This window comes from Gorilla gorilla, chromosome 6 (genome assembly GCF_029281585.2).
Source record: "Gorilla gorilla gorilla isolate KB3781 chromosome 6, NHGRI_mGorGor1-v2.1_pri, whole genome shotgun sequence".
In the NCBI taxonomy this organism is placed as follows: Eukaryota; Metazoa; Chordata; class Mammalia; order Primates; family Hominidae; genus Gorilla; species Gorilla gorilla.
This window is the reverse complement of record NC_073230.2, coordinates 130344615-130372349: the sequence shown is the minus strand read 5'-3', so window position 1 is coordinate 130372349 and position 27735 is coordinate 130344615. Positions and strand designations below refer to the sequence as shown.

Sequence of the window (27735 nt, the reverse complement as noted above, 5' to 3'; positions counted from 1 at the left end):
GTTTGGAAATATAAACTTGCCTTGCCTCAGGTTTTAGCAGAACAAACCTCTCTAAGTGACCTGTTAGAGCTGTCTTTTGCGCAGTATCTAGGACTCAATGCCAAATATGTGTACAAGTAGCCCTTAATTTTTTCTTCTTTTCTTCTTTTTTTAAGCTCTATAGCTACCATTTATGTTCTGAGTTTCTTTTCTCCTTAGAGATAAAGGAGAGAACATCATTGACCATTAGGATGATCACTTACACAAAATTTTTTAGGGACATCTTTCAATTAGTAGTTTCCCTAGTGGTTGACTTCTGTCACTGCTCCTCCTCCTGCTAGTAGGCATTTAGCTGCTGTGTGGTTAATATTTTCATTTTTATTAAGTAACCACTTGGCAGTTATCACTGAAGTACAATTTATATATCTGTTCTCAAAATTCATTTTCTTTTAAATAAAACATAATGTTAGAAACATACAGATTTTTGTCAGCATTTACCTTTATTCTGGTCAAATGTAATTTACAGAGGGTTTAGTGGAGATTCAAAAAGATTAATTTTATAAAAATATTGATTGCTTAAGACCTTGGATTAGCCTGGGTAGGCATCTACTAACTGTGGTATCCCTTATTTATTTGATGAGTGTAATTTAAAAAGTTAAATGAAGGTGAATTGTTGTGAAATAAAAACTTAACAGGTCCTTTTAATAGAATAAACTTAAAATTAATTGTTGGAGTTCATGTCTTTTGTCACTAAAGAATTCAACCAGTAGAAATGTAACTCTGAAAAAAAGTTATTTTCCAAAATGTTCTGTTATTTAAAGTCTCATTTTGTCTCATGTTATGTGTTAATATCCCAGTGAACCAGTATTAGCATACAGTTCCCTCTGTTTATTGTTGTATTCTTTCTCTCCCTCTTCAAGACTCAATGATGAGGCACGGCGGCTCATTGCTGATTTGGGGAGCACATCTATTACTAATCTTGGTTTTAGAGACAACTGGGTCTTCTGTGGTGGGAAGGGCATTAAGACAAAAAGCCCTTTTGAACAGGTTAGTGTCATAGACTCTCAGAATTAACAAAAACAAATTCTGTGAAACCTTACGGTACATTTTCCCATCCCAGCTATTTGAAAATTAGATAAAGCAGATAGTAAATATGATCATATATTTGTCATAAATTCTTGGTAATCAGTTATTTGAAATAACCATCGTACTTTTAAATTTCAAAACTTAAAAATTCTGCACAGGAATATTTTTTCCTACAGGACAATGCATTGGAATAGGATTACCTATCTTAAGCCTTTTCGGAAGCTTTAGTTATTAAGGATTTTAATTGAGCTTTGGATTTTAGAATCAGTTAAGTTTGGAAATATTTTAGAACTTAGTAGAATGTAAATGTTAGTTTTTGACTAGCAAATAATCCTTTAAAAGCACGTGCAATGTATTCTTTCAGCTGTTATTTGAAGGTCTGCCATGTATGTGATACAGCCTGAGGGTCACTCATTTAATATCTTGACCAGTAATTTAAATGAACTTATTGTTGACATGAGTATTACTGAAATGAGAATGTGTAAAATGTTACTGCAAATCAGCAGTTTACAACGGTTTTTTAAACTGTATATTATTACTGTGTTCCAATAGCACATAAAGAACAATAAGGATACAAACAAATATGAAGGATGGCCTGAAGTTGTAGAAATGGAAGGATGCATCCCCCAGAAGCAAGACTAATGGAAATGTGGAGAGAATTGAAGAAAGCGCACTTTCACTATTAATGGGAGAGCTATAAATGGCAGAGCTATGTGTAAATATTTTAAGAGCATGCAGCCATCTTGGTGTGTGCATGAGTATTGTCTCTTTTGATATCAGGATTATTTATTGCTAACGTAAATAGATAGCATTGTAAATAATCATCACAATGATCAAATCACTGAACCGTGTCTCCGCACATTTCCCTAAAAGTACAATGTTTAGACTGCTATGGTAATACATATTTTAAATTCTAAAAGCATACACAATGTGTAACTGAATGGTTTGTGAAAAATATATTGATATATATACTAGTTGCTGTGAAAATATCATGGAATAATAGGGATTTTAGGGTGGATACTTTATTTTCTTTTATATTTCTATATGTTGCCTTGTGATGACATTATCTTTTAAATTAAAAAGAGATTTGGCTAGTTGTGTGTGTAATGTTACTTTACAGTCCGACTCTCCTGATGTACCTCTTTTCATGATCTTTTTCTTTCCTTCCCAAGAAACTGAGGAATGTTTAATATGAAAACATACATCGGATATGTGAAAAGCACAACAAAATTCTTAATGTACACAGTAAAAAAGTAAATATATAAATGTAGATGGCATTTAGGACCACAGCTTGCTGGATTTGTGTTAGCTATGGGAATAACTTGATTTTGTATAAGCTATTTAGAGTGAGGCTGGAGGTGGCAGCTTCACAGAACTGGAGAACCAGGCCAAGTCCCCTCCCCAACCTAATTAGGTCATTCAGGACAGCTAAGTCAGTATATTTAGAGCAATACTAGCATACGTTTTTCTTAATTGTTATCAGCATTGACCAAGTGGTTTGGAAGGAGGCATGCTTTAATATCACAATAATTTTGATTTGTAAACCAAGAAATTAATCCTGTGTTTATCTAACTTCATAATAGCAATTATTGCCCGAAGCTATAGTGGCATATTTACAAAAGTTCTCATTACTGGGTGGACTGATAACATTTAAAAAATAATTGTGTTTGACCCGGAATGACTTTATACCCAATTCTACATAAAAATATAGAAGATCTATCTTTTTTTGTTACCTTCAGATGTTCACTAAATAACTCAGTTTTTAAGCAGAAGTTTTCAGGGCATTAAATATATGTTGTGTATGAAGTATCTCAAACTGGAACATAAATTTAGTGATCAAACTGCCATTCACAGTGTAAGGCAGCACTTAAATTTCAAACCTAAAGTTTAGATGCATTGTATAAAAAAACCTAAAAGCAGTATCTGTTATTTAGCTGTAAACCAAGTTGGAAGCTATTCAGATAATTTCTTAAATATTGATGAACTTTGGAGTACTGTTTCTTCCTTCAAACTGAATGTAATTAATTCATGAATAAATGCACCTTATATGTTTAAACAATCTTTGTATACTTTTGGGATTTTTGGTGCTTATATGCTAAATCACATTCAGCATGTGTATTTTGACATTTAAAATACTTCCCTCAATTCTGTAAATTAAAAGAATAGTTATTTTACAGTTCCAGGGATTGTGAAATAAATGTTGCAGTTTTTTAAAATAATGAAAATAAATACTCTTGGTTTTGCTTTGTGAATTTTTTTTTTTTGTATTATCTGGCAAAGTAATATACCTACAGAACTTCACAAAAACTCACACAAGGTTTTTCAAGCATTTATTATACTGCCTAACTTGGAAAAAAAATTGTTGCTGTGGTTAAAAATAGTAATATCCTAGATGTATCTTAACATGTAAGAAGCTAAGTATCTAGATGGCGGAAAAAGCCCTTTTATTAAGACTGTAAAAGGATAGCTTTTCCAGATATATAAAATGTTAAAAGAAGACAAAGATTGGTTATGTAACTGGTGTGGTTTCCTTTTGTCTCAGTTCAATCTTGTATAGATTGTGCCAACTTAACTTTGAAAGCAATAACTTTATACTACATTTTCAGATACCTCTTTAAAATCGGTTTTAGACATGAAACAGTGCTCATTTAATGTTAAGAATGTTCTTTATTAAAATCAAATTAACATTGACATAGTATTTGAAATGGTGCTTATGGGCTTATCGATGCATATTTTTTATTTGTAATCCGATGCTGTCCCAGAATAAGTGTATTGTAATATGAATGTTAAAATTGAACAAGAGAAAGCAGGAAAATAAGTGGTATTTGGGAAATTAAAGGAAAATTGAACCAGAGTCTTTATATTCCTGAATTTAATTAGATTAATAGGAAATTTATCATTGTTCTTTCTATATTGGACTTGTTTTTAAGTGAATCCGCTATTTTATAATTTTATGACAGATCAAAGCTGAGTTCATTTAGCCTGTTGCACTCTATACTTTAAAAATTTACATAAATTTTAAATAACTTGACCAAAAAAGTTATAATTTCATTCAGTTTGGTCAACAAACTCTCCCTTAATTGAATGCAAAATGTGCCGTGTTCAGTTAGTAGAGCAATTAAAAGTGGAAATTCATTTAGAATACTTTTTCAAAGGAATATGAGAGAGATAAATTACTTGTGTTGATTAGGGAGATTTGTCACTTAAACCTCTTCAATTATTTCAACCTCTTGTACAGCAATAAATCCATGTAAATTTAGAGCTATAGAATAAAATAACAGATTGCACCTTTGCATTCCTCAAAAGGATTTTCTGTCTCTTCAGAATGATTTTTCTACCACATACTTGATTTTTGATTATCACATGCTGTAACTAGTTAATTTCTATTTCCATCCAAACTCCCTCAATTTAAGCCTTTTTTCTCTGCTTGCTCCTTATTGTGATTTTTTTTTTTTTTTTGAGTTTCCAGGCAAATCAAAGGCTAGATGGAGTGAAAAGTAAGCAGGCTTCGTGAGGGAATGTCATTCATTTGTTGCTAGACAGCATGAAGAGAGCATCAAAGGATGTTTCAGGCAGCATGGGAAAAGCCCTCCAGAGAATCTAAGAGACTCTTCTGCCATCAGAACCTTCCTCCAGGCCAGTGAGGGGGCAAACACCTTGAGGGAAGCTATACTGGGGAAACACTTCAAATAGTTAGATGTCTCTTCTATGAGCGGTCAGAAAGGAAAAGGGACTGGGAAGTTCTCAGGTTAAAGACAGAAGAGATGTTTCTCTTGGGCTTGTCCCATGGCAATTTGTAAGCAAAGTTAGCATGGGGAAGACAATCTTCTCAGTACAACTAGTTCACAGGTACAACTTGTTGCCATCACTAACTTCACTGTACAGCTCTGCATCAGTTATGACAACCACTGGGGTGCATTTAATATTGAAAGAACAAGCTGAGGCTAAATTGATAAAAGATACTCCCTTTGGTCAGGGAAAATTGACTTATAACCTGCAAGCTCGTAATGTTCCGTATAGTCAGCCCATATTTCCTTCACTTGATAGCCAAAGAGAAAAGGGTCTGAAAAACCTTTAAAGAGGAGAGAATTCTGTAGTGGGGAAACAGTGTGGCATAGTGGTTAAGAGTGCAGACTTGCCTGAAAATTCATCTCTGTTCCACTGTGAACTACTTGAGGACTTTGAGGAAGTCAGTGTCCACCTGTAAAACAGGGATAATACCAGCATGTTTGTGGTGCCTATCAAAGTGCCTGGCACAAAGTACTCATTCAGTGCAACTGCTAGTATTGCTGTTATCAACCGTGTGTCTTACAGGCATTTTAGCCCAAGAGAAGCTGCAACAAGTCAGCCTCTCTAGCTTTCCAATCCCATCATACCCAGCCAGAAGGGAGCCATTAGATGACTTGAGCAGTAAGATCATGGGAGAGGTTTCATTCATTTCTTCACCTGAGGTTCTCCTTGACCTCCAAACCTCTTTCATATTCTGCCTACCTTTTCACTTATTACACATTGACACCAACTCCCCTTCATAGGTAGAATTCAGGCTTTTATGTATCTCCAAGTAGCTACCATTTTAAGTGGTTAATTTATCTCTATGTGTTTTGGTGTATCTTCAGGTAGCTAGCATTTTAAGTGGTTCTACTTGATTGCTGGTCTGGCCTTTAGGGGAAAGTATGTGACTTAAGCCAAAGAGGCTGGGAGCCCTTGCTGACCTCTTCCTGTGGCAGCAGGTGGTTGATGAGCCTCACTGGAGAGTGCAGGCCTTGATCCCTGCTCCTAATAACCTCGCCACCCCAATGCCTGCTGCGGGGCAGGGTGGCATACTGATCATGGTGGGGAAGATGCTGGGGCTCAGCTGGCCCTCTCTGACACAGAACAAACTCAACAGTGAGGCCAGTGACTTCCCCACCAAATTGTAGCCTCCTGTATCACCAGTGGAATAAGATGGCTGATTTGGACATTTACCTGTTGAAAAGAATTGCTGTGTTTTCCATAAGTATATCCTTCAAAGCAGAGGAGACTAATGGTCACCCTTGGGAATCTTGTCTTTTAGCAAAAAGCCCAGTGTGAGCCTGTGAAGTTCTCTGATTGTAAAACTTCACATGAATTTTGCATTTTTTTATTATTTACAGATGTTGGTATTAACATGGAAATCTCTTAAATTATTTTAAATTTCAACTCCAAAAGCTACTTAGCTTGTGTATGCTCTGTTTTTTGGAAGGCTGGTTACAGAAGTATTATGTGTTCTATTTGGCAAGAACAGAAAGGAATCCCAAGGAGTATGCATTCTGAGTCCAAGCTCTGAGAAGAGGAGAGATTTAAAAGCAAATGATGGTTGGGCTACAGTTAGAAATATGTTGGGTTAGTGGAGAAGGCAGTATTCCCTGAGAGTTGTGGTTTTCAGTGGGTAGAAGTGGGAGAGTCAATTGGTGAAGATTTCCTTAGGTGTAAGGAATGAGCAAGAACTGGGCCTTATCTCCTGCCTCCTTCTTACCTGGGGAGTGCAGCCTGCCCCAAATGGCTTCCTGTTCTCCCTTAGGGAAAGGACTTAAGGTTTAAGGTAAGTGAGCTCATTCCTAGACCTCTATGGAAATCTGCAACGTTTGACCAAGAATGATATTGACAGCTAATTCCTGTGGAACTGTTAAGACCTTACAAAAGGGTGTTAAAATTATATTATGGAAATAGTCTGGATTAGGTTCCCTGTGGTTTTAAAGCACTGGGTGTGTTGGATATGGGCACAGTTACAGGAATCGTGGCAAGTGAAATTTTGAAATCATTCTTGTATTTTAAAGTATAGTTTCTCAAAAAATGATGAATTGGGCATTTGGGGGAAGCAAAACAACTTTAAGCCAGTGAAGGAAATAATTTCTCACACTGAGAATTGAAATTTATCTTTCAGTTTGCAAAGTTCCTGTACCCATTAAGTAGGGAACATGTTAGAGAGGATTTATCCCATTCAACTTCTTCAGCTTTCCCATTTTGCTATTGTGTCCTGTGTTATTTCTTGCCTTGCATAGAGCCTTGTTTGCCAGGGAATTTGAGATAAAACAATGACAGTGGATAGGACTAAGAGAAAGTAAGGATTATGTACTGGCAATACATAGGTAGTTATTGATTTCCATTTTGTGTATCTACACCTTTCGTTGGTTTCCAGATAATTCGAGGTGTATTTAAATGTACTGGTATATTTGGTGATATTTCTCTCACCAAAGAGTAACTAGGGGCACCAAAGATCTGCCTTTCTTCTTGACTAAACAGGGCCAAGTAAATGTGTGGGCCATGATCATGGGTGTCAGGTGGTTACTAAAATGTAGAAGGAAAGGCTTCTTGGCCTCTGGAGTAGAGCTACCCTGATGGTTCTGAATGGCCATCTGATAGGGACAAAGGCAGCCCTCAGCCACCGCCCTTTCTGCCTTTCCAATTCACATGAATCTTTTACTTACTCTGCAAATTATAAAGTCACACATGAAACTTTAGTTTGTGTTGACTTGATTCTCCTTTATTACTTTACAACCACATGGGAGAGGCTGCTTTTGCTAGTATGATTTTGTTTCAAAAAATTTTAATCTGGTGCAAACCACCTCTAGTGGTTTTCTTTGGATATGAGTGTAAACCATTACAAATAGTAAATTTTAATCCATCTGTTAAAAATAACACCTTATGTAACATTTGGCTGTAAGCACAACAATAAAAAGAATGTAAGTATTTATTTTATGTCACACTAAATTAGTTTGATCTTTACCCCTAGTTATTTTCTTTTGGAATGGTTGTTAGATTCTTGCACAATCCAACTGTAAGCCACATTGCAATCTAAAATAGAAGTCAGCGTAAGTCACTTTGGGCTTAGTAATCAAGAGGCAGTGTATTCTAATTTTATTTCATAGTAAATTCTAAGATCTCAGCTCTCCCATCACTTCGCTCCCTACTTTTCAACCAAGTTTATATAACCAAACCATGAAGAACATCCTGTAACTTTCATTATATTCACAAATCCCCTAAATTCTTTAAATGGCATATGTTTGTAAACACAGTCTGACAATTCTGATACTGTGAGAAGCACAATAACAATATGGTAGTTAAGGGCACAGACATTGAAGCCAGTTCATTCTGTGTGACCTTGGGCTGGGAGCTTACTGTGTGTCTCAGTTTCCTCAGCTGCAAAACGAAAACTACAATAATGTACCTACTTTACGAGGTTGTTGTGAAGATTGAATTTTTATATGTATCTCTCTATATATTTTTTACTTAGACTAATACGGGTATATACTGAGTGCTATGGAGGTATTTGCTAATATTATTTATTCTTTCAAAGTAAATTAGTCCTTTCCTTGTGTATCACTGTGTCCCTTGTCATGCTGTGCCACATGTCATCGTCTTGCCCCCAAGAAATGTCATGATTTATCACATCTGGTCTATAGTAAAATTTAAATTAATTTTAAAAAGGAGACATCTTAGCCAACTTTCTTTAAGAAAGGCTTGTCTTGAGGAGTATTTGAGGTTTCTGAAGATAGGATTCAAATTTTTCTTCCCTCAAATCACCTAAGGTAATCAGTGTTCCAGATCACTTCCTGCCTCTAAATAGTGAGTCGAATTTCTCAATCTTTGATGACCTTTGGAAGGTGATGCAAAAAGGATGAGCAACTCACTAAATTGCCTAGAAATAAATATTTTGATGAGACGCTTTTCTGTTTCCACCTTTTAAACTAAGTACAAATATCATATTAGTACTAACAGTCCTGGAGAAAATTAAAATGTGTTTTAAAATACTTACTGTGCATATCACATAGTTTTAAAGCTGCCAAAACATAAGGTCACAGCATCTAATGTGTAAAATTAAAATTTTATTGTTATTTTTAATATAATTATCATAGTCTCTTAAAATACAAAACAAAATGACTATCATCCAAATTGTGAATAAAGAAATAATGCAGTTGTTTATATTAAAGAGAATTAACGTGTTGTTAATGTTGTGTAAAGTACCATTATCAGGAAAATGCCTTAATTATTCAACTTCCTAATCCAGATGTTACAGATAATATCATTTAATATGTTTTTCTTGACTTTGTTTCAGGATGAATCATTGCCTCTTACCATTGCCTTTATTAGGCAGTTCCAAATTTACAAAGAAGTTGAACTCCTAAATTGAAAAATAATCCACTGGAGCACCTCCCTTCGCCCTTTAACATTATGCAAGGTATTTAAACAAATCAAAGCACTTCGAACCCACATACATAATCCACAGTGCTTAGGGCTTGCTTTGTCTGTTGTGAGCTCCATGTGATACCAAAAGCTGTTTCCTAAACAGCTCACTAGAACTAAGGCATATAATGTCTTTGCTGCCCAGCATCCAGGTACTCCTTACCAGTAACATAACACCCTGGTTTTCCTTTAGGGAAACCACCCCCGTCTCTGTTCTCACGCTGTGTAATTTTAGTTCCAGGGAATCCCACTTCCACTTCCAGGGTCATGATGGCCTTAAGATGGTTCAATGTACCTATGGCTCACCCAAAACTCCCAATGGTCATGGTGATTTTTTTCAGAGAGAGGCACATTTAATCAATTAGAACCATTGAGACTCAGAAGACCTTTGCTGAACCCTCTGAGAAAGAAAAGGTTTTCTTTCCATCTGTGTGAGCAAACCAGGAGAGAACCTCTCTTTCTTGAGGATGGGACCCCTCTTTCCTTAGAATGAGTGGCAGGTAGGAGAATGTGAGGTCTGGAAGCATGGCAGCCATGTTGCTAAGAAAAGTAGAGATCCTGGAGATGCTAGGGGTGGGAGACTTTGAAAGAGGTTAGGACACAGCACTGCATGAACCCTGAAGTAGAAGACTTGGCCAGTAGCCAGCCTAAAGTAATAGAGAGACCTGAGCCCAGGGAACATGGTGTGAGCTTATGGATCAAGCTTCCCCTGAACCGGTCACAAGTGTGGAGTTTTTAGTTACTGAGTCAACATATTTAATGTTTAAATCAGTCTGGGTTGAGTTTTCCATTACTTGCAACATAACGGGCCCTAATGAATGCAGGCAATGTGGTTTAGACTAGATAGGAGACTTTGGGTCCCAGAATTGTGTTCCCAGGAGCACCATGGTGCTTCCTCTACCATGACTGGGAGTGGGATGGAAATGGGCTAAGGGCAGGCTGTCAGCCAATAAGAGAGATAGATAGGTGATGGCCAGGCGCGGTAGCTCACGCCTGTAATCCCAACACTTTGGGAGGCCGAGGTGGGTGGATCACTTGAGGTCAAGAGTTTGAGACCAGCCTGGCCAACATGGTGAAACTCCGTCTCTACCAAAAATACAAAAATTGGCTAGTCATGGTGGCACATGCCTGGAATCCCAGCTACTTGGGAGGCTGAAGCGGGAGAATCATTTGAACCCGGAAGGCAGACGTTGCAGTGAGCCGAGATCGGGCCACTGCACTCCAGCCTGGGCAACAGAGTGAGATTGTCTATTAAAAAAAAAAAAAAAAAAGTGAGAAACTTAAGGATGGCTTCCATGGTGATACCAAAGCTGAGAAGAAAAGAAGAACCCAAAGACAGAGGTTTGGAGTTAGGAGGAGTTTTTGCTTAGGCATCCCAGAGAGAGGTGCCTGAGTTAGCATCACTGTTTTAAAGGAATGGCCGAACAGTAATCAAGTGTTTGTAAATTAGAGGCTGCCTGATTCTCACAGTCAGTTGATAAGGTAATTATGAAAGGTTTTCTAATTAATAGAAGAAATTGGTTGTTAATAGACACTACAGTCTTTCTGTTTTTTAAAAATGGGTGATTATGTTCAAAGAAGACAAAATAGATTTACTTTGAAAAAAAATAGGCAAGAGAGTGTATATTTTCAGATTATTCTGTTCAAGGGATGCTAAAGACTGGAAAACCACTTTTAAATATGCACTATATTCATATATTTGCCATTTTTGTGTCTCTCATTTAGTAAATAATAACTTTGTCAAACTTTACGATCACAGTTAAATGCTTAGTCTTGATTTTAATATTAGATCTGAGACATTTTCCATGGGTTTGCTCTTTTTCAAAAATTGTTTCTCTGCCTCAGTGAATAAAATTAAAGAGAAATACAATGAAGACTGTGGGGCAGGGAAACATTTCTTTATCTTATTAAGAAAATGAATATTCTCTTTGTCCATTCTGAATTTTAAAAATCTATTTTTTTATATAATACTGAAATATTTAACAATTCATAAAAAACATAAGCATTTACATTAAAATACATCCTTAAATAGAGCCCTGTAATTTTTACCAGGAACCTTGTAAAATATGATGAATATACATGCATGAATATTAAAACAAGAAAGACCACTTAACATTCAAATAGAAATGCAGCATTACATAAAATATAATAAATATCCAGGATATCAAATCCACAAATTGATCACTATTCTGATTTAGATTCTTTTTTCCAGTTAAGACTTTTACTAATATAATTTATTATAATAACCTTATGAGTTAAGCATAACTAATGTGAAAAGAGAATTCAATTAATCTTACTGCTGAAATAACACAATTTTTGATAATTTGCAACATATTTTAATCTATAACATATAAAACTGTCATTTTAGCAAGAAATACACATCCATATAACTAACTGCTAAGTTAAATTCTCTTCGATGTCCAAAAAATTAGCGTTAATAGTATGAAAAAAAATAAGCTAATATTATTTATGAGATAATTTTACTGCCTTAGCTCTTAGGCTTTGTCAATAAATGTTTTAATATAAATCATATAACTTAAGTACTGTATTTACAAAATAGAAATTTTTAAACAAAATTCTTTACAAAACACTGTCTTTACACATTTAAAGGGTGCTTTTCTTTACAATGTATGAAATTATATTTTTACCTCCACTATTTACCTCTCCTTTTCCCGCGTGTTTCAGGATCCTCCCCCCAGTGTCTCAGAGGTGGGTTTTTAACAGTTGAAACTGATCTGTGATAAAAGTATGAATCTAAAGATCAAAGATTGCTATATACCTTATGGAGGTTTTTCCAGATTCTCCCAGTGAAAAGGCACTTAAAATCTAAATCATTCATTATACTTTTTACATATTGATTCTTTGTCACTAAACATCTGTAATGATCATTTTTTTAGGGATATTATATCACTAAAGAAGATTCTTTTTGATTACCTTTCTTTGGAAGTGCATGAAAGGGTAAGTCAGCACCCAATGCTTATGTTAACTTTTCAACATCTTCTATCTACACACAAACAGTATGATTTCTTCAGTTAAAATACTGAGAGAATAAATGAGATTCGTGTTAATGTCTCCTTATTGCTATAAGAGGTGTCTTTTAAAAATGACTAATGTTCACCCACCGTTATTGAGTACTGTAACTAAGTTCCATATTCAAGGATCTTATCCTGAGTATGACAGGCCTCCTGGCATAAGGGATCTTTCCTGTTATTTCTTGCTTAGGAAACAGATTATCTTCCTTGTATGTCAATATATGTTCCCCAAATCATCAAAAGGTGAATATAAACCTTTTCAACATTAGAATCCCAAGAAATCCACATGATTGATGGGTTGATCAGATAAAGGAAAATATGTCGATCAGGTAAGGGAAACTCTCAGAGAGGTCCAAGGTTCTAGGGATTCCACTGCAAGAGTCAACTTTACTAGCGCTGCACAGGGATGGGCACCTCTCTGGTTGCAATGCCATTGTATATTGCTGAGGCATCTTGCCCAAGGCTGGATGGAGTGGTTACTTGCAAGTGTGGACATCAGTCATGCTTTCACACCTCCTGCAACGGACATAACAGCACCAGATGAACTTACACTCACACCTCTCCACGTGCCTGACCACATGGGTGTTGTAACCTCGGCCACAGCAGAGGAGGTTGCAGCCATCTGCACCCTCTGATGTACGGTTGCATTCTCTGCCTTGTGTCCCTGGGATTCCGAGTTTCTTATCTTCTACACAGTAGTTGGGAGACTTATTAACATAAAGCAGATCATCCTTGTGGATTGGTATTTTCCTCTGATCTTTTTCTCTCCTGCGCATTTTCCTCTTTATTTTGTCTGATATCTGGATACTGTTTTCATATTTATCCTTCAACAAATGGCCAATCTTTTCAAAAGAAGACATGGTTTTCCAGCATGTTTTCACAGCACAGGAGCCGGAAACTCCGTGGCAGCGGCAGTCTACTGACATCAACTTGGCGACAGCCTGAAACCAACAGTAATTGTGTTCAACTATCAATCATAAAGTGTTTTACTCAACAACAGAAGCACAGTTAATCTAATCACTTAACTTTCTGGGTCTATTTCCTCTTGAATAAAAATGATGGTTTTGAACGTAAATAATCTTTAAAATTGCGTAGGCTTCAAATGTTTTGTCCTTTGGTTTTTGTCCCAAATGTTTTGTCCGAATTTCTTGACCCTTCAGAGCAAACCTTTCCAAGCTATACTTAAAGTAGTGGACCTGACTAATGTTATTGGAGATTATCTGCGATAACAAAAGGAAATTACTTCTATTTCTAATCCCTGGTCTAATTTTGAATGTGGTAGGATGCTTATGCATGCCTGTATGTTCCTAATACCATTCAACACCTCGTTACTCAGAATACAGCTCAGGGACCAGCAACACCAGCATCACTTGTGAGATATGCAGACTCTCAGGCCCCACTCCAGACCTACAGAACCGAAAGCTGCATTTTTAACAAGATTGTCATTAAAATTTGAGAAGCACTGAGAGAGAAGTTACCCTCAGGTCTCATGGTGCATAGAAACATCATGGAACTTTACAAATAACCAATGCTCAAACCTCTCAGATTCTGATTTCACTGGTCGGGCAGGGGGTGGGGTGTCCAGGCCATGGTACTTTCACAAAGCCGCTGAGATTATTTTAATGAGCATCCAGGGATGAGATGTATTGATTCAATTGAGAGTTCTCAAGTTTGATCACTATAAAAGTCAGTCACATACAAAGGGAGGGGTGGAGGTGGTGAACTATGCTATCCCCTGGTTCCAGGCCACGTGAGAAACTGACAAATCTGGTTTAGTTGTTCAAAAGGAGAAGGGGCTACAGTATGGTGGCTCCCCCCAGCAAATTCTCCTTTTCTGGAAAATTAATTCAAAACACATGCCCTATCCTTGATGAATCAGTAGCACTATCCTAGCATGGAAAATACAAAGGGGATAATGTTTACGTAATTTTTTCAATTCTAAGTTCAGTTTAAACAGACTAAGAAGTTAAATGAAACTACATATATTTGTAATAGTCCACTGCCTGACACACACTAAGGTCTAAATAAAAGCCCCTTTCTCTGAAAAAGAAGGTACAGTTAGAGTTGAGATAAACATTTCCAGTAAGGCTAGGGGTGCAAAAACAATATAGAGATTTCAAAAGTTTAGGGCTCTAATCTCTTACATACCAGGCTAGCCAGCATAGCTTCCTTCAATCCCCAGACGATGGCAGAACAGATTAATAAATCGTCAGGGCTAGCTGTGGAGTTGACGTTCTGTCAACATGCTGGGTAAAATGAAAGATGGATCCATCCATTCAATAACTTGGAAATTATGTGTGTAATCTCACCAAAGAAAGGAAAAACCTCACAGTTTAAATTCCACTTACAATTCTTATGAAAACAATAAAATGACAGGGGTCTACACTTTGCTGTTTTGTACCAAACCTGACATTGACACGTTTGCAGAATGTTATGTTTTCAAACAAATTTTAAAAATGTCTGAACTATCTAATGAGACAATATTACACACAAATAATAACATTTGTAACCTTAAATAAGAGCATATGGTATTGATTTATGCAATGCTTGATATTTCTTAGTAGTGCATATGGCACATATGCTTTTTTTGAATTCACAAAACTAAGAAACTAATAGATGTATCTATTTCTTCTTAACCCAGGGCAAAAGGTGTCCTGTGATTATATGACAGCAATTTATAAAGTATGTCACAGAAGCTTATTTCTTTAAATTTATGGCATTTCATATTCACAAAACCCTCAATTCTTTAAAACATTTCCAGGCAAATAAATGTGATCTGCCTACTTTGTTCAAATTTTAAGCTCCCAAAGGTTACGAGAAAAAGCTCAATCAGTGCTGGGTAATAACAAAACATAACTGTCCAAAGAACACTGAAAACATAACAATGTATGTTTCCATGTTTAAGCTGATCAGCCTTCTTTACAATCATCACTTAGTGATTTAAAGCTGTTTCTCCCCTGGATCATGACTGAGGAGCCAACTTTTTCTTTTATTAGCCACTTCAGACATCATGTAAGATGTTGCCAATTTGCACAGCATGAGGGACAAAGTAGACGCTCATCAAATACTTATTGAGTAATTGGTCCAGCTCACTTGAACACTTTTATCTCATCCTCTGTTGGTAAACTGAATCAAGAGGGAGTAATAAAAACCACCTTCTTAAACACATGTCACTGCTAAGAGGTTAATGGTATTGTTTTGAGCCGGCTGGGCTCTCTCTTTCAATTCCTCAGTTTTAGCCCCGTCCACAATAGTGTTACTCTACGAAAGTTATGCACTACAACACGACGAAGGATAAAAAGAGAGACTGATTTTCAAATTCAATTACATCACCTGCTGAATTTGTATTGAAATTATAGAACGATTTCCCTCCTAGAAAATTAGCCCTTTTGAATACATACATGGAATTTATAATTTTTCAGTGATGACAATTTAAAGAGTTTTATTCTATTAACTTTGAATTGTAAGTGTCCCTAACAATAAACATAATAAAAGAAATAATATCTTTATTATATATGATATATATTATTTTTGTATCCTCGAACATCTATAGAGGTATATACACATTCTTAGAATATCTATGGGCATATATACACACATATATATGCATATATGTACTGTATTCTAGGACAGAAAGATAAATGAACTTCAAGGAAAAAAATATCAATAACCTGACCTGGAATTTAAAAGATTATACCCCCATAATATTCCAAGGAAACAACTTGGACAATCTGGAATTAGAATAAAGCAGTGTAATCACCACTCAGGACTGATAAAATGCAAAATTCAAGGACAGATACACACACACACACACATACACAAAGTTTAATTCTACAGAATTAGAATTCTGCTTCTCAGAGCACATTTTAATAAATATTTTACCTGATTTAGTTTTAGAGGAAGATATTTGTTGCACATAATAGCTAGTTAAGCAGGTACTTATGATTTCAATTTTACAGAAAAATAAAGTCTGGTTAAGACGTTTGTCTTACATAAGGAAAGCTGGTGATAAATAATATAAGGTATTTATATGCAGCAGGATAATTTTAGTAGAATAGGGAAAAATAAAAGTGGAAAATGCAAGTATATTTAAGGAAATTGCAAGAACACTCCCCCAGAAAGTGTATTCTGGAGATTTTCCTCCAGGATTCTTAATTAATGTTAAATAGCCATTCTGAATTACAGCAATATCACCATAATTTTCTGTTAACAGGAACATAAGAGAATAGCAAAGAAATGAGTGCTGTGTGGTTATGAGAAAATTCCTTTCTCTACTCTAGTTGAGTTGTTAAGGTTTATAACGATATTAACAGAGGAATGTTTTGTTAACTATTGCAAACAGATGTGCACATTTTGGTGGAATATTTTTAAACTATGTCAGAGCAATCAGGAGGGTAGCATTTAATCTACTGGATTCCTTGTGTAAATTTTGGTTTGATAAATTTCTAATGAAGTGAAATAGGAAAGATGCATCATTAATACTTAATGTAAACATAGAAACCACTTGAGAAGTGGTTTAAGAACTGATTGGTTCCACAATTTTGACTCAGAGGTAATGTGGCAGTTGGCGATTGTTTTTCAGTAAATTACTTTGTCCGAATTTTACAAAAATGGCCAGAAAATTGTTGTGGAACGTTTTGTGACTAACATTTCATTTTCTCAACTATCAGATGATCTAAGTTTTTATAAAAACTGCGACACGAGGTTGGATGGGTGTACGTAGGATTCCTGTTCCTCTGACCCATTTTGTCCCTTTCTGTCCAAAAATATATTCGAACCTACTGAAAAGCAAAACACTATGTGTTGTTCAACTACTTATAAATATTCTTGGAATAGGTCAATGAAAATTTGGGATTGAGCCCTTCCCACTTTGTTGAGTTACTCATCATAAAACAAATTATGGGGTAGGGAAACTTAAAAGTTTATGAGGTGGACATGGGAAGAATGGAAATATTTTAAGCACACCAAAAGAAATACCCATAAATATTCCAAGTCACATTATTCCCAGAAGTTCTGCCCCTGGAAGACATCACATCATTCCGTTAGCCAATCATCATTCAGCAACATTATTCTTGGAGTCATAAGTTTAGGAATGGTGTCAGAAACCAAGTGGGAATCAGAGTATTTAAGGTTAGCGGTTAGAAAATCATCTATCCTGCTCACAGTACTACTAAGCGCCAGTACCCACATTTCTCTGAACGCTTTCCTACATTTTGAGTTTGTGATTTTGAGGCTAAGAAAATCAACTCAATTGAATACAGACCTGGATTTTACTCAGAAGAATATGCCTATTAGATTAAAATCCTAATTGCCAATGTTGAAAAAATTGAGTTGATTGCTCATCCATATTAGATAATAACCAGGAAACCTCTTTTATGGTGTTGTTGGTTTTGTTTTCGTTTTTGTTTTTTTTGCCAGCAACAGAAAGAAAAATACAAAACTATGTTGAATTATAATGCCTCAAGAGAAAATAAAAACAACAACAAAAACACCAGCATAGTACCTACCAAATAACCAGGAAAATGTTTTCTAATATTTTAAGATTTCATCTAAATGTGAAACAATGTGAACCAAAAATGAACAATGTGAAAAAAATGATTCAGGAGAGAAAACTCAGAGATTTACACAAAATGTACATATATGCATAAATTGAATTGTTTTCAAGCTAGTTAGAATAATAGCAAGAACCTAGGTAATGTTAGAAAATTGTTTTTTGCCAATAAAAATGGATTTAAATTAATGGTGAATAGGAAGTATGTTTTTAGTAAAATCAGGATATAAATAATAGTTTAAGATTAGCATTAACAGTTACAGAGAGGAACATTACTACCTAATTTGAAAAACACACAATATAAAATAAAACCAAATAGCTGCCGAATGTTACTAATAAAAATATATTTTAGAATGCTTTAGGGTTTTTTGTAAGTCCCAAGATGATTTTATTTAAGAGAATCAATCATAACATGAGTTTTTGTGTTCTGAATTTCTAGTTTATTAAAAATCTCTACCAAATTTACTTAAAGAATGGCCAAAGAAGATTTAAGGTCTGTTGATAACAAACACTCGTTTATTTGTTTTCTTGTTTTAAAAATATATTAATTTGAATAATCTTATCTCTAGGTTTAACTCTAGAGTTTTAAGAACATATCCTAATTACATTTAACCTTTTTAAAATTAATATGCTAGAAATAATAAAAATTCCCTTATTGGATAATATTTAAATTGAAGCAACATCTCACTCATTTATTTTTTTAAATGTAAAACCTTAAGAGGCATGTGCATAACTATGGTGTTGGGCAAGAGTTATTCTAGTGAAATAAAATAACTTTTACAATTTTATAAACAAAAATACAAAAAGCTTACATAGCTATTTACTGACATTCCTACTTTCTATTTTGCTATTTTGAATTAAATATTTAAATTGAATTAAAATTAAAATTTGAATTTGAAGTGTTACAGTGATATATTTACCGACTTTTCTGTTTTTGTGTTTTAAATGGACTAAGTAAAGAAAACTGGGAGTAACTTGTAACTATTCTAAATGGTTTCCATTTATTCATTTTCCAAAAATGGAAAACAAATGCAACATATACTTTTAAGATTACTAAGAGATATTGCAACTTGTTTTATTTATTTCAAAAGAATGTGGCAGATTGCAATGATTACTTTGGGACCTTTATAAGTTATTGAATATTTACAAGAATATATGATATGTGCTAATATTCCTGTCCTGAAAAAAGTTTATTACAACATAGAAAATATATATTCATATAAAAGATTTAGACTTTTTTAGAAAAGTCACTATGAATTGCCAACTAAGTCAACTATGTTGTAGAACTCAAACTTTATTGTGTCAATATTCACTAATGTGAATATGTATAAGTCAAATTTAGCTACAAGAATGATGCATTTTAAGAAAACAGTATAAAAATGTAGAATTCATAAAAGACGTTAATTACATAGCAATTCTTCAAATGTACCTCCTCTGTATCTTTAAGATACTGATATTTAAAAATATCTGTAGATTTAATATACCTATAGCTTCTTTATGCTTAGGAGTATTTATGAATTTTAAAAATTCACCAACATTGCTTTATAATAAAATAACTATTTCCCTAAAAAAACTTTCCTTTACAAAAAATATTAGTTAAGGGTACATATTACCAAAGAAGGTTTGCTAGAAAAAGGTAAGTACAAAACTGACAACATGTTTAGGAGCCATTGCCCACTAAAAAGTCGATTTAAAAAAATATCATAAAAATTCAAATTGGGGGAAATGAAATTTGACTCAGTCCTATTAGAAAGGCATATACTGTAGACCCTATTCTGGCTCCACGACTAAGGGGGTAGAACCAATGAACCCTACAGGCATTGTGCATCTATTATATTATATCAAAGTTTTAGACATACACAGTATACAACCACAAACACATCCTATAACACGGTTTAACTCATATCAGTTAGAGAACCAAAATTGTGGTTAGTATATATTCATGAAAGAGTATATACATATTTGTATAATACACATTTGTAATATATGTGCAAATGTGTATATACATATACAGACACACAAACACACACACGTATATTTATTCTAATCAAAGCCTCCTATTCATCCTCTTACCAGAGAAGGAATTTTTCAATTGCTTACCATGGATGCTTTAACGCATACATATTTAGAAAGGATAATTTTCTATTGCTGTAGTCTTTTAAAAACAATATTAATTTTCAGGATCCCACTTGAGGGCTGCCAGTGTTTGGTTTTTAAGTCATTTGGACAGTTTCATCCAGATGTGTAATCCTAGTTATTTACCTAACAGCACTGGGTTTTGATTATTCCATTTTCTAATACATACCTGCCTTCCAGCTTCATTGTTATGTAGGTTCATTGCTAATAGTACTTTGTTTTCTTTGCCGGTGGTGTTTCCGATGGGGAAATCTAGGAACTTTCTGCTGAACCACATGCCATACTGGACATCATCGGAGCAGCCCCCCCAGTGCCAGCCTTCACTTGCTGAGCCGCCGTTCTGCAAGGTGGTGTCACAGGAACACTCTGTCATGTTGCCTGCACTGCATGACCTGGTCACAGAATGCACCAGGCCTGCAGCCATCACAGCATAAATAAATGCTGTCTCTTTCGTGCCTAGAAAAAATATAAATTGCTAAATTAGAGACCCAGGCAACTTCTGTTTATGTTCAGAAGAAAGCCTCCTACTCATCATCTTACTGGACAAGTAATTTTTCAGTTGCTTACAATGGATGCGTTAACGAGTACATATTTAGAAAGGAAGATTTGCTCTTGTTCTAGTCTCTTAAAAAGCAACATTAATTTTTAGTATTCCACTTGAAGAGATTGTCATATACTGTATGGTCATACATTGTCCCTTTACCTTAAAATCATCTCTTTATTTTTTAAATTTGAAATGTATGTTTGCACCCAGTTCAGTGCAGAGTTGACAGTCATAGCTGAATTAAAAATTCTTTGCATAGATACTGTAAACGGTAATACAACACCCAAAGAACACTAGATTGCTTTTCTTTTGAAATTTAAAATGTGCTCTCACAGAACACAAGCTGAACATTTTGGTGTGATTTTTGTTTGCATAAATAATACGTGTGAGAATGAAAATTAAAATTAAGGAAAGACCAAAGCAATTAGTAAACGGTACCGTATATTTTCACATTAAAGATTAGTCTCACATTAACATGAAACAGTTAAACATTTTATATAGTATTAGCTAGTCCTCTTACAGTCTTAAAGGCAATGAAAGGTATAATTAAAATGTCACTAGCAAAAACATAATTCTATTAAAAATATTGAATATTGAAAATTATGCATTTAGCACACCTGCAGTAGAGTTTGAGCTAAAATCTTTGAAAATTAAAGTCCATTAAAACATTAATAACATGGACTAGAAGGGAATCAGCAGGCGACTTTTTTTTTTCTTTCCAGATGTTTAGTTTGGAGTAGAAACAGTTTCATGCCCGCTGTCCAATAAACCTTTTCAACAGCTGATGCATTTCAGCAACTGTGAAAAACACATCTATTTTTTTTCTTTCTGTCTCTCTCTTTTTTTCTCTCTCTCTCTACGGGGACCAGGGCTCCTTCGGAAGGGCGTGCCGGCCAGAACGCCGCGGGGGAGGTGCGCGGCTCGGCGGGGGTGCGCGCAGGGACTGCATGGAGAAGGGTCAAAGGCGGAGGGGGGACGGAAATGAACATGAAAAACGACAGCGCATCTTTCAGCGCCCCAGTCCTAACATTCTTTGGATCTGTTGATATTCCAGGAACAATCCTGGCTCCCTGTACCTTTATCCTTACCAAGTCACTACGCACGTGGAAGTGGAACTTTGTTTTCCTGCAGCTTCCCGCGCCGCGGGAGTGCGCCGAGGAGGGAAGAGATAGAAAAGCCAAAAAAACGAGAAGCGCACAAGTGGTCCTGCTCAGGTTAGCCGCACGTTGGGTGGTCGCGGACAGTCGCTTTAAAAATCACCATTATTCTGTCAACTCGGTGCTCCTAGGAGCCAATAAAGGTGGGGCTTCGCTGCAATTAGCCACTTGTCCGGGGCTTGGTGCGCAGCGGAGTTGGTTAAATCAAAGCAGATGCGGCAGCCGCATTCCCCGCTGCCGACATCATGTTTCTCCAGCTGGTCACCCACGTAGGGGGGCGCTACGGGGTCCGAGGGGGTCGGCGGGGTAGGAGAATTAGAGTTTTTTTTCCAACTCTGGCGGGGCACCGCAGGAAAGAGGAAGAGCTCCAGCCCCGAGCGCTCCGCTCTGGACCTGGGGAGTCACCTCCCTCCAGGCTCGCACCTGCTCCCCAGGTCTGGCCTCTGTAGCTCTCAATCCCCGTGCACTAAATGGCTTCTTTTGGAACTTAGAGAGCTACAGGACCACGTAGCACTATTTACTTTATTTGCAGGAACCGGTGGAGGAGTTGTCGCCTTCCGTCCCCCACCAACCCCTAAGGACCCAGGACTCACCGCTGCTCAGCTCGTAGCCAAAGAGGGGGCTGGCGCCCATCGGGGCGGTGGTGGCGGCGGCGGTGATCATGCAGTTCCATCTCTCGTGTCTGAACTGGCTCCTGCACTCCTGAATGCCCAGCCGGGCGCCCTCTCGGATGCTCGGCAGCAGGTAGGGTTTCCTCTTGCACAGCTCCTTCTGGCGGCTGTTCAGCGGCAAATTGGCGCAGCCCAGCTTCTCTGGAACCCCGAAGGAGGCAATGCCCAACCACCTGTAAGACACGGCCGCCCGTAGCGTTAAGCCGCTCCCCAATTCCAGATGTTTTCCGAAAAATTAGGTCACTCGTCCGAGGGTCCCCGCCCTTCTCCCCCAGCCTCAGTTGAAAGTTCCCTAGGATTGGGCACCCCTTTTGCCACCTACCCGATGCTTCCCTGCCACCTCCATACTCACATCCAGTTTCCTTGGGCTCCGTAGGGGAACAGCACGAGCAGGGCTGCCCACAGCGCGCACAAGCGGGCCAGTCCCAGGAGCGCCGCCCTGTCCATCGCCCCCGCATGGAGTCCCCCAGCCCAGCCGCTCCTCTTTTGCACCCCCTCCCCAGAGGCCTTTCGGGCCGCGGGTCAGTTGTCCAGCACCAAGTTATCCCTCGCCCTCTTCCTCCTTGCATACAACATTAAAAGGCCAGCAGTGATAGGGACTCTCAGCAGCTTCCCCCTCGTTTGCAGGGAGCTGTAGGAGAGGTGGAGAGAGCAGCTTGGGGATCTCCTCCTGCGCAGGGGTGGAGATGTGCAGGAGATGCGGGAGCGCCCCTCGCATTCCTAGGTGAGAAACTTCTGTTGATGTATCCGCGTCTCCATCGCCCCCGGCCTCTCCTCCCATCTCCTCCCCCTGGCCGCGCCTGGAGCCTGATTGGCTGAGCAGCGGCCCCGCATCTCATCATCTCGGGACCTCAGGCTCTTATTGGTGGAGAGCGGCTCTGCAGGGGGCGCGCCGGGCACTGGCCTCAGGGACAGCGTGTCCAGACCTGGGTGTGTCATGACCTTTCCTGCTGTCACAGTCTCCTTAGAACGGGTCGTTGTGGGGTTGATTCAACCCGAAGACTAATAGGACGCTCTGTCTTAGCAACCTTGGGGGAAAGCGTGGGTTTGATGAGTCCCACCCATCCCACCAACATCTGGGTTACCCTCTGGGTGTAGTGGCTGGAAAATGTCACTGACCTTTTTTTCTTCTCCTTCACCTCACAGGAGAATAATCTTTCTGAGTCAGAGTTGGTACCGAACAAATTAACCTTCCAGTCCCCTGCTTGAGGTCCCACTGTCAGGAGACTTTAGAGAGTGGGTGAAGTGCTGTCAGGCTTACAATCACTGTCATTTATGTATGCATTTATTTTGAGCGAAAGAGAAGATTCCAGTCTAGCATCTCATCTGCCATATTTCAATCGTGCTCTTTGATTTCCTTTTCCCTGTTTGTCTTATTTCCTGCAGTCCCTGAGAACGCTGTAAGTCCCCTGCAGAAGATGGGGACAAAGAAAGTGAGAGGTTTCTGGAGAGTTCTAGAGTACATGAGAGATGTGCTCTGATCTTTTTCTCCAGTCCTACCTTACGATTATCATGGTGGGAGGGTCCCCGCCCTTCTCCCCCAACCTCAGTTGAAAGTTCGCTAGGATTGGGCACCCCTTTGCCACCTACCCGATGCGTCCCTGCAGGACAGGGCTACACATGGAAGACACATTTTTTAAAACGTACTTATTAAATACCTGCTGTGTGCCTAGTCCTGTGGGAATTTATAAAGACAAGCTCTCTTCCCACAACTGTACAAATAAACCATACACAAGTGTAAAAGAAAATACGTTTAGATGATCAGTAAGAGAGATTAAAGAATCTAGCAGGGTACTCCCTGGAGCCGAAGATAGTTCAGAAGCAGGAAGTGTTCCAGTTACTGGCAGATTTGGAAGTTAGTTAATCAGTGTTTTGTAGGATGGAAGGTCTCCGAGAGTTATCTGAAGGCAAGTGCAACGTGTTTAGCTGTGGTATTGGAAAAGCCTGCCTCACCAAATTAGACACAAGAAATGTTTCTAAGAAGCATTATCTGTCCTTAGAGATCTTTTGAAGTGTTAATACATTCCCATGGTGGACGTATCAGCTCAGTGGGTACCCAAAGCCAGAATTACTTAAATAAAGGATTTGGGGCCAGGTGCAGTGGCTCACACCTGTAATCCCAGCACTTTTGGAGGCCAAGGTGGGCGGATCACCAGAGGTCAGGAGTTCAAGACCAGCATGGCCAACATGGCGAAACCCTGTCCCTGCTAACAATACAAAATTAGTTGGGTGTGGTGGTGCATGCCTGTAATCCCAGCTACTCGGGAGGCTAAGACAGGAGAATTGCTTGAACCTAGGAGGTGGAGGTTGCAGTGAGTTGAGATAGTGCCACTGCACTCCAGCCTATGGCAACAGTGAGACTCGGACTCAAAAAAAAAAAAAAAAAAAAGGATTAGATAACATTAGCTGCTTATCTCCTATATCAATCAGTGAGCAATAAAAGCTTACTGAAATTTTCATCCTATCCCATTCACTACCTTATCCAACAAATGTTTATTGAGTGTACACTATGTACCAGGTTCTAAAGCCACATTTTAAAGAGTCAAGGAGTCAAGTTGATGATAGGATGTAGATACTGATCCAGAAATATTGTGGCTAATGGCTAGTGGCCTCTCTGAAAGTCAGAGCCTTCATCCAAGCTCACGTTATTCTGTGAGCTTCTCCAAGAGGGACCATGGCGGATTCATTGCTGTACCCCTGCCATTGGGCCTAGTACATGAGATCCTGTTTTTGAACAAAATTTATTGAGTGAATTAACAATGAGGAACATCCTGAGTGGATATGTAAGAGGCCTAAATGCTGGAACTACAGTATTTACTTCATTTCAAGGGGAATTGGAAGTGGGGAGGCAATCTCGGGGTTGGGGGTGCTGGACAATATCCACACCTTAGGCTGATTTTAGGGCCAATGGTGGTAGATGCTTTAAAGAGGTGTTTGATTTTTTAAAAAATCAAAAATATATATTGAGTCTCTGTTATGGGTTAGAAAGTGGGGATACCACTTACTCAAATGATCATGGAATTCACAGTCTACTTGGCAAGACAGACAAGGGAGCATGCAGCTATAACACGTGCAATAAATGTACAAAGTAGAGTGTGCTGTGAACACACAAAGGAAGATTACTTATTTCAGTCTTGGGGATCAGAGTGGGGAGGAGACACTTGAATGTTACCTTCATTATTATTCTGGGAATCTAGCACCATCTAGGCATCCAGATAAAGCCTTTGGGGTGCACTCAGAGGGTATTCTGTCCTGAGAGTCAGAGACCACTGTGTCAAACATTTTCAAACACAAGACAAAATTTTAGTGTGTGAGTGGTCTTGCATCTCTTTTGTATGGGCTAGAGCCTTAGGGGTCATTCTGTCCATATCTCCAAAACAAAGGAGACATATTTCTAGGAGCTGACCCAGCTGAGGAAGCAGACTTTTCATTCAGTGAACAGACATTTGAATGATAATTTTGTTCCAGGCATTGTGAACTTTCATGTTCTGAGAGCTGCCATACACCCCCAAATCCCTCTTACTGTCTTTATTTGTCTCTCTGTCTCTGTCTCATTCTCCATCTTTCTCTATACAAAATTGATACTCACTTTACAGATGAGGAAATTAATTTGGGGAGATTAAGAAACTTGCTCGAGGTTACTCAAAAACAATCAACCTTTAGAGGCCCCTCTTTTTTTTTTTTTTTTTTTTTTGAGATGAGGTATCATTCTATTGCCCAGGTTGGAGTGTAGTGGCTCTATCATGACTCACTGCAGCCTCAACTCCCAGGCACAAGCGATCCTCACCCTCAGCCTCCTGAGTAGCTGGGACTACAAGTGTGCACCATTATATTCAGCTGTATTTTTTATTTTGTGTAGAGACAGGGGTCTCACTATGTTGCCCAGACTAGTCTCAAATTCCTGGCTCAAACAATCCTCCTGCCTCAGCCTCCCAAAGTGCTGGGATTATAGGCATGATCCATGGCACCTGGCCAAGACCCTGTTTTTTTCACTACGACATACTTCTGCATGCCTAATTCAAAACATATATATAGTGTGTGTGTGTATAGAGAGAGATATGTTAGGTGTTATATATATATATATGTAAAATTTTTTTTCCCTGATCAAATCCCCAAATCTTAAAACTCAGATTACCGTGTCTTTGGGTCAAAATTTTTTACTGGTGTCTATGGTTCCTTACGTCACAGTTCACAGATCTCTCCATTGAAACATTGAAAAAGTTGTTTTGTTCTCCAAAAATAAACAAAACCCACCATAGGGAGGTCTTTTGAGAAGCCCCTGTGAAGAGGGTCTCCCTGACGCAAGTGGTGAGCTGCATGGGTGCCTTTCCATCTTTCTGGCTTTGCCCTCTGCGGTTTTTGCAGGCTGAGAGGGGCAGTGGAAAGAGCACTGGGTTGGGTTGGGTAACCAGGGCTCCTGTCAGCAGGTGATGATCGTGGACTACTCATTTCAACTTTGAGTCTCAGTTTTTTCATTTGTAAAATTATCAAAATTTCTTTTTCAGATCTGAATCTCTTACTGGAGCTACCATAGGGCTGGAGGGAGGAGAGTGGTACATGTGTGTGTGTGTGCGCGCGCACATGGTGGGGAGGGGGAAACTGCATTTGCTGGGGGACTGCAGGAGGAGGAAACCTTAGCCATTGACAGGAACTTGTCTACCTGAAAGATGGTTCAGTCCCCAAGGTGGCATAAGCCAGGGTTTTTTGGCGCCCATCTTGTCTTAATATCTCCAGCTTCACTTTTGCTTCTGGATTTCAAGGAAAATGAATCTATTTTAATTGCAGAAGTCATTTAAAATGGTTGAATTTTAAAATATAATCTTGTCAGATCATATGAAATTTTATTTGGAGAATATAAGAAGTTACAGATATTTTATCCTGACATATGAAAGTGAGGAGCTCTTTCATAATCGAATTTATGTCTATTAATATAAAGCATTCAACTCTACTCTCATCAGAGGGGATTATGCTATTTAGACTTGATGAATGAAGTAAAAGATCAATTCCAAACATGTATACAACTGCACATTTTAAATTATTGATTTCTTTCTCAGCAAGCAGGAGCTTAATTTCCTATTTATTATATTTTGATTGAAGAGACGACAAAATATTCACTGACCAGTAGAATGTGAGACCTAAGGTTTACTGTACTGTATAAACTTTTTAAGCTTCTAGTGTCCATGTGCATAAAATGTTGTAAAGATCATATCATTAATCATTTAATAAACACATAAATGAGAGCTAATATTATGTCATTTCATGATCTGAGCCCAGCTGCCTAGATTTTGACTAGTGATGTTAAGAAAATCACCATATGACTGCAAGTTTGCATTGGTTACTCAAGCACCTGTAGTCTCTGGATTCCACATAGAGGGCA

General features: G+C 37.8%; 2 protein-coding genes across 14 annotated transcripts in view; one reads left to right on the top strand and one right to left on the bottom strand.

Moving 5' to 3' along the window:
• Positions 1 to 3317, top strand: part of FAM3C (FAM3 metabolism regulating signaling molecule C) — a 47773-nt gene extending 44456 nt beyond the window's left edge. For all 12 annotated transcript variants that reach the window (XM_019031624.4, XM_055392176.2, XM_019031622.4 and 9 more), the window contains 2 exons: positions 900 to 1026; positions 1618 to 3317. In XM_019031624.4, coding sequence (XP_018887169.1) covers positions 900 to 1026; positions 1618 to 1707 — 217 coding nt within the window. In that variant the 3' untranslated portion in view covers positions 1708 to 3317. The remainder of the gene's footprint in view (positions 1 to 899; positions 1027 to 1617) is intronic.
• Positions 3318 to 11020: 7703 nt separating this feature from the next.
• WNT16 (Wnt family member 16) lies at positions 11021 to 26677 on the bottom strand. Of its 2 annotated transcripts, none has more exons than XM_004046117.4 (4): positions 26613 to 26677; positions 22281 to 22531; positions 20156 to 20442; positions 11021 to 13240 (listed from the first exon to the last, which is right to left on the bottom strand). In XM_004046117.4, exons 1-4 carry the CDS (start codon positions 26675 to 26677, stop codon positions 12776 to 12778), a joined length of 1068 nt encoding a protein of 355 aa, XP_004046165.1. In that variant the 3' UTR covers positions 11021 to 12775. The 2 variants fall into 2 exon arrangements, with proteins under 2 accessions (XP_004046165.1, XP_004046164.1); XM_004046116.4 differs by lacking the exon at positions 26613 to 26677 and adding an exon at positions 22711 to 23142.
• Between the last annotated feature and the right edge of the window lie 1058 nt (positions 26678 to 27735).